Below are 7502 nucleotides of genomic sequence, written 5' to 3'. Positions count from 1 at the left end.
CCAGAGAATGAATAATCACAAGAAACTGGCTTAAGCAGCTCCCTGGATCTGGTGCATGATTTCGATTGAGTTTGATTTGATTTAATTTTTTTATTTTTGTTTATATTTTTTTCCCCAAGTCATCGTTCGCATTTTATTTTCTGCATTTCTTCCTTCTTTTTTTTTTTTTTTTTTTTTTTTCACCTTTTGGGAGATTTGCAAACCGAATTACATGCATGTCCAGTGGGGGAAGGTTTAATTTTGACGATGGAGGGTCGTACTGTGGAGGCTGGGAGGACGGAAAGGCTCATGGCCATGGAATCTGTACCGGCCCGAAGGGTCAAGGTGAATATTCGGGCTCCTGGAGTCACGGCTTTGAGGTGCTGGGGGTCTACACTTGGCCCAGTGGCAACACTTACCAGGGCACCTGGGCGCAGGGCAAGCGCCATGGCATTGGCATGGAGAGCAAAGGGAAGTGGGTGTACAAAGGAGAGTGGACCCATGGATTTAAGGGACGGTACGGGGTCCGAGAATGCACTGGAAACGGGGCCAAGTACGAAGGCACCTGGAGCAATGGATTACAGGATGGCTACGGGACAGAGACCTACTCGGATGGAGGTAGGTGCCCGTTGATCCCTTCCTGGGGTGGTGATGGGGTAAAAACCTCCAAGCAGGAACCCTGGGTTTAGGTTGGAGTCTGGGAGTTTGCAACCTGCTGGCTTGGAGCGAGGGATGCTCCCACCCTGCAGGAAACAAGGAACCAGCCCAGCGTGGCACCAGCCCAGCTCTTTGCCACAGGTAGCCCCATATGTCCAGCGGGTCTCTGGGCAGCGGGTCCTCCCCCCTTCCTGTCCTTAACCAGGTTTTTGGGAGGGGAACTGGCTGTGCTGGTGGGGGTACGCCCAGCTCTAGCCCCAGAGGGGTCAGAGGATGGGGTGGGCCAAGCCTTGGGGTGACAACCCAAGTTGCACATGGCAGTTCTGACTGCACCACTGGAACCTGTAGGATTTGCATGGAAGCAACGCGGGGCAGGATGGAGGCGAAGTGTGCGTGGGGGATCCAGGGCAGATGGGGGCAGCTCCAGTGCTGCCACTGCTTCCAACGAGGGGCCTGGGCCTTTGCACGTCTCCCACCCCCTCCAAAGGAAGCCCCACACTTAATAATACCAGGGAAAAGACTTTAATTCAGACAAGAGTCTTACATTCCTAGTTTACGGCTTAATGCTTAGCGTAGGGGCTCAGAGGGATCACCAGAGCTATTCTCTGCCGTCAACGCGGCTTAACGAGATGCTGAGGGGAAACTGGGATTAGATAAAAAACAAGAAAACCCAATTGGAGCGATCAACCCCCCAAAAAATTGCTGGACTAACAAGCTTTAAGGCTGAACTAGGAGAAACAGCTGGTGCTGTGCTGTAAGTGGCTGTATCATCCTCTCGCACGGTTTGTGGCTACTTCCATCGGAATTGCCTCCATAATCCCAGGCAGGCCTACCTGCCGGCAGCCGGGGGCATCCAGCACCACTGCCCCCTTGTTTTCCTGGGAATCGTGGCCGTCCAAAGCAGGCTCACCCATTATTTTTAAGATGTTTCAGTTGTCCATACTGAGGAAATTGCAGTGTTGGTGAGCTCCATCACAGCCCTTCCTGAAAGGTGCTGCAAGACCTTTCTCTGGAAAACCCAGTTTGCTGCTTTGTGGTTGTACAGGGAGGAGAGGTTAAACCTCACCTGCAGCTGCTTTTTCATGCTCTAGAAGGGAGAGGCGCAACCGTCTCTGGATTTTTAATGGTAATTTTGTGCTGGTGGCTTTGTCCTAAGGGAAAATAGAGCTGCAACCTTTTGTTTCAGCTGCATGGAATGATGCTGGGGTCTGAGCTGGAGTCTGCCGGGTGTGTGTTTGGAAGGCACCGATAAATCCCAGCAGTCCTTCAGTCGAGGATAAAGCTTGAGCAGGGAATGATTGCAGTCTCCCACGTTCAAGGCAGTCAGGAGGGGCTGTGGGGGGTTTCTGTGTGCTCCCAACGTGGGTGCTGTCTCCTCCTGGCACCCAGCCCTTGCCTGAGAGGTTTGTGGGAGGACAGACAGAAGTCTGGACAAACTACAGGTCTCTGAGGGCTGGGTGTTGCAGGGCTGGCCCTTCCTCGGCCATGCATGTGCCCCCACCCTGCCCCGTCCCCACCCTCTACAGGGCAGTGTTTTTTGGGAAAACATGGGGAACATTCCCACACTGGAGTGGCAAAGCAGCAGTTTCCGTGTTTTCTGAGAACCTACCAGAAGGAAAGAGCTTTTTCTTCCATCTTGTCAGGCCAACTCGCCTTCCCGGTGCTTGGGGACTGATATCATGTGTTTGTGATTTCAGGAGGAGGGAAGAGGATCAGTGTGGGGAAAGGGCACAGTGTTTGTGGCAAAATGGTCCCCCTGGGACTCTCAAACCCTCTGAGGAGGAAGGGACGCTGTGCTGGGGAAATGCAAAGCCATGGGACCTGCAGACACCCCAAAAGGCTCCTCCACACCAGGTTCCCCCATCCCAGTTGGACCAGAACCCAGCTGGAATGTCACTTCCACCAACTCAGCTCCAAGCACCCAGAAGCCATATCCCTTTCCTGGTTGCCTGGCTCCATTGTGGGTAAAAAACACCAAAGTTGGGTATCACCAGCTTTTTGGGCACCAAACCTCACTGAACTTTGTGTGTTTGGATCCCAGAGGCCGCTGAGTGCGGGAGCAGTGCTGGGTGGCACCGGGGAGGCAACTGTTGGGAAGGATGTTTCTCATTAATCCCTTCAAGTTATTACCTCCATCAAACTGAAGTATCCAAGAATCCTCGCCCCAGCATCTGTCACTTGCCACCCACAGATAAATATTCATCCCTTGCACATTATTTTTTTTTTAGCTCCTCAGCCATGGCTGAGGGGCTGGGTCCCCAAATGCGCAGCAAGGCTCGGGAAGCGAGATGCCCCAGAATCCATGGATTCACTCCAATTTTACCATTCCCTTGCACAACAGTGGGTAAGGGCACATCTCCAGTGCTATCTTGGGGAGCAACATTTTTGATGGGCAAGAACTGATGTGTTGGGCGGAGGGGACGGCAGGTGGTGGCCTGGGCCACGTTGTCACCCCCCCGTCCCCTGAGTGCCATCCCCCACCCCGCCGGGCGCCCGCACTGCCCCACACACCCCCAGGGGGAGGCAGCGCTTCCCCCAGGCACAGCTTGCAGCTCTCACACCTCCCACGCCGCACGCCGGGCACACACACGCCTCTCCTCCCCACGCCACGCCGCCGCCTCGCCCCCTGCTCCCCTTCCCACACACACGTGGTCGGCCCCCAGCGCTCCCTGACCCCTGCACGCACCAGGGAAATGCAAACCGTGTTCCCTGAGCTGTGTGGGTTTGTGTCCATCAACACAGACCTACTGCAGAGCCCACATAAGCAAACAGAGCCTCGCTACTCTCCCAGAAGCCCAGGCTCTGCCGAACCTTCCCCGGCATGCCTGACCCACAGCCCCACACCTGTGGCACCGTCCTGTTGTTCCCTGTACGCACTCACCCCCTCAGACCTCCCCAAACCACAATGCTGCTGGCATGTCCTTATATTTTTGCCAAAAAAATCCCTGCTACCTCCTGCCCCCCTCCAGAAGCACCCTGATATTACATAAACCAGGCTCCCGAGGACTGCTTCAGTCGGATGCTAGAGTTGCACCGCTCATTTGCTGGGTCTGATTCATCCCAGCTCCAGAGTGGGAGCAGGATTGCTCCCTTGCTTCAGGTGAAAGGGGCTGCATCCACCTGGATCATCCCTGGATCAGATATGAGCTGGAGCCGCTCCCAGCAGAGCTGGTGGAACCTGTCCAGGGCAGAGGATTGGAGACCCTCTTTTGAGCAGATCTGGAGATCTGGACACATCTCAGCTGGTACTTTCTGTACCTCCTTGGACACTTCGGGAATGCTCAGTGATTTCACCCTGGGAACAGTTGGAATTGTAGCTACAGGCTTCCCATGGGAATCCTCGGGCTCTGCATTGGGTTTGGGTTTAGCTGCTGAAACCGTGGTTGTGGGGGTGGATGAAGGAAGAAGCCCCAAATCAGGGTTTTGCCCTTTCCATCCCTGCCAACTCAGTTTTTCTCCTCCTTCCACCTCTTTCCAGTGGAGCATCTGGGATTCAAGACTGGGCAGGGCCTCAGGAAGGGGACCAACCCTATCCCAGGTGCTCAGTTTCCAGCAGCCCTGAGGGAATGTCTCAGACTGGAGGTGTCTGCTACGAACCAGGGCCCTGCTGGATCTGTCCTGCCGCCACCCCTCTCCCAATCTGAATCTCCCATGCTCCCCAAATCCTTGTTCCTCACGAGGGCTACCCCGAAAGGGCCGGGTGGTCGCACCGTGGTGTTCATCTTGTGTAATGCTCTGTGCCCACTCACCTCAATGAATCATCCCTTTGATAGGTGAGGGAAATATAATTAGTGTTTGCATTGTTAGCGTCGCCTGAGTAGGCAAGTGGGTTTTCTTGGCCCGGGCTGGGAAATTTTCCTGCACTGGGGAGAGGGAAGGGGAGCAGTGGGAGCCACTGGGTGGGTCCCTCGCAGCCTATCTCGCCCGGGCAGGAGCCGTGGTGTCTCCATGTCCCACTTTCCCACCTCTGCAGCGACACCAGTGACACCTCTCTTGGCAGGTGCACCAGGAGCTACCAACCAAATGGCTTTGGGATGGTTGAGGAGGTGTAAAACCTGAAACACTTTGCAAAAGCAGATCCCTTGCCAGTGTAAAGGGCTGCTCCGGGGGGATGAACTGGGAATGCTGTGTCTGGGAAGGGGCCGCAGCCCCTCACCCGAGCTGAGATGTGGTTTGGGAGGAACCGCCCCCAGCCAGTGCTGCAGGGTTGGAACAGGATGATCTTTAAGGTCTCTTCCAACCCAAACCAGTCTGAGATTCCATGATCCAGTGACACCATGGCAGCGGCCTCGTGCCTCTCACCATACCAGCATTTTCCTGGATTCCTGTGCAGGGAACCAACAAGCGAGGGCAAATTTCCATAAGGATCTATTCATAGCACGGATGTCAGAATTACCTTAAAAGTACCAGCTCTTCTCTTGTTTTGCTGTCGGGAAGGAATTGTTGATGCACTTCAAATAGTGGGCGGAAACAAGCAAATACAAATGCGCCCTGATCCTCGATCCCAGTTCCTGCAGGATCCAGACACAGCCATAGCTGGTCCTATCAAACCCCTCAGAACCTGAAAATTATTAAAAAAACTCAGGACTTTGTTGGTGAAGCATCTGGCTGTCTAGATTCGGTACGGAAGCTGCCCACAGTGGTTCTAGGAGGGCAGATCCGGAGACATCAAGACCTGCTGAGCACAGAAAAATGAATCAAAATACTAAATGAAGATTCTGACCAGCCTCATTAAAAAGAAATGATATGAACTCATGGTAATTACTTATCTCACTGGAACATGCTGCTTAGTTTCAGGTACAGCTCAGGACAGAGGAAGAAGGATTTTGACCCTGGGGAAAAGTACATGAGATAGAAATTGCCAGACAGGCTTCAGACCGTCACTCCATCTTCCCAAGTATTTTATCCAGCACTAGTGGATGATGAAGGACCCCAACTTTGGGACCCCCCTCAGACACCTCTGCCTGACCCAGGCACTTAAGTCCTGAAGCCACAATTTTCATATAATTTCACTGGGGTGGGTTTCTCACGGCTTTTCGTGCAAATCTCAGGATATTTGCAAGTGATTTGATATCCCATGGGGCTCCTCGTGGTTGGGTGACATCTGCTCCTGGAGCTGAACATTTTTTTTTTTTTTTCCTTAGAAGCTCCAGCTTGTGGAATCATGTGATTTTGCAAGATTTTCAGCTTTGGTTTTGAAGCAAGGTTTCCACCCAGGCTATTGCAGAAAAGTCATTCTTACAGGCTTGGGAACCAGCAGCCGAGAGCTAAAAATGCCTCCTGTTTAAAAATGCCTCGATTTTAAAATGAACCTGATGAATTTTGAATGCTTTGAGTCAGGTAATGCTGACGTAGATGAATGAGCTGTATTAATGTAGGCATGACTTGAAGATAGAGGAGCTGGGCAGGATGAGGTTGGTGATGGTCTTTTAGGGGGGGAGTGCTGTGGTTTAGCATCTGTCTTGTGAATTTTGGCAGTTTTTGTCTGTTTGGGGTCTGGCTTTGCCATTGATTGAAATCCTGACCAAGAAGGGAATTTTTTGCAGGAGTTTGCAGTAGTTACAGGAGAGTCTTGATGCTAATTTACCCCTGCAAAAAGCTGTTTATTTTAACATTTTTTAACAAAACAAAACAAAAAAAAAAAAAAAAAAAAAAAAAAAAAAAAAAAAAAAAAAAAAAAAAAAAAAAAAAAAAAAAAAAAAAAAAAAAAAAAAAAAAAAAAAGAAAAAGAAAAAGAGGTTGGAGAAAACAAAACGCTGGAATGGCAAGTGTTTATGTTTTCGTGTTGATACTGGCTTTTCAAAGACAGATTCTGGCCTTTGACTCAAAAATCTCTAAAATTGCAATTGATTCATGAACATTCCCTTAGAACAGCCACTCCTTTCCCAACATTATTCCCTGAAGAGGTTCCACTTACTCTCAGAGTACAGCAGAGCATCATGAATTTTCATGAATGAGTGAACAGCCAGAGCAAGGTCCCTTATTTTGCTGATTTTCACACCAAAATGATCACTATAAAGGTATTATTTCCTGCTCAGGGCATCACTTTGGGTCTGCAAGGTGTTTCCCTGGACTGAATAAGGGTTTGGAAGTGTCCAAGGCCAGGCTGGACGGGGCTTGGAGCAGCCTGGTCTAGTGGAAGGTGTCCCTGCCCATGGCAGGGGGTTGGAATGAGATGAGCTTTAAGGTCCTTCCAACCTGAACCATCCTGTGATTTGATGATTTATTTCACAGGAAATAAATAAACTCTGCTCTTGCCTCATCCCATCCCGTACCATCCCTGGTGCAGCCTCCTATCCCGATCCATGGGGATCTCAGCCTCATCCCATCCAGCTGAGCGTCTCCCACACCTCGGCAGGGATGCAGCCCCCAATACCCAGCACTGGCACTCAGCACCTCTGGGGAGAGCTGGAGGATCAGCCCTTCCTCTGCTGAGGGATGGGATGAGATCCTGGAGTTTGCAGTAGGGATTAGAGCCCGGGAGGATTAAGGGAACAGGCATTAGCCCCATTTCACTCTGCTTTGTGAGAGGAGCACATTAACCTTAATAAAGGTGCTGAGCAATATCTTAATGTGTCTTGCCTCCCTTGTGATTCTGATTTTCACCTCGATCAGTGGCTGAATCCACAAGGATTCAGCTGCCCTAGGAAGAACTGTGGACCCCATTTCACCAGGGGAAGGTGCTTCCTTGACTTTCCCTGTTTGGGAAACCCAGCACTTCCCACTCCTAGGACAATTAGAAATTTCTTTCTTTAGTTCTTTCATTTTAAAAGCTGCATTTCCCCTGATTCCAGGACCAGGTGTTTTAAAAGAAATCACAGCTGGTCTGAGAGGCATCCTGACCTCATCAGAATTAGTAATGCTGA

General features: G+C 51.2%; 1 protein-coding gene across 1 annotated transcript in view; it reads left to right on the top strand.

Moving 5' to 3' along the window:
- JPH3 (junctophilin 3) overlaps positions 1-7502 on the top strand; it is a 54412-nt gene continuing 46910 nt past the window's right edge. The window contains exon 1 of the mRNA XM_027890345.1: positions 1-597. Within this exon, the coding sequence (XP_027746146.1) occupies positions 216-597 (382 nt within the window). The 5' untranslated portion in view covers positions 1-215. The remainder of the gene's footprint in view (positions 598-7502) is intronic.

Source organism: Empidonax traillii, unplaced genomic scaffold, assembly GCF_003031625.1.
Source record: "Empidonax traillii isolate 1590-97213 ecotype Southwest subspecies unplaced genomic scaffold, ASM303162v1 scaffold13:size3042203, whole genome shotgun sequence".
Classification (NCBI taxonomy): domain Eukaryota; kingdom Metazoa; phylum Chordata; class Aves; order Passeriformes; family Tyrannidae; genus Empidonax; species Empidonax traillii.
This window is presented reverse-complemented; position numbering and strand designations above follow the sequence as displayed.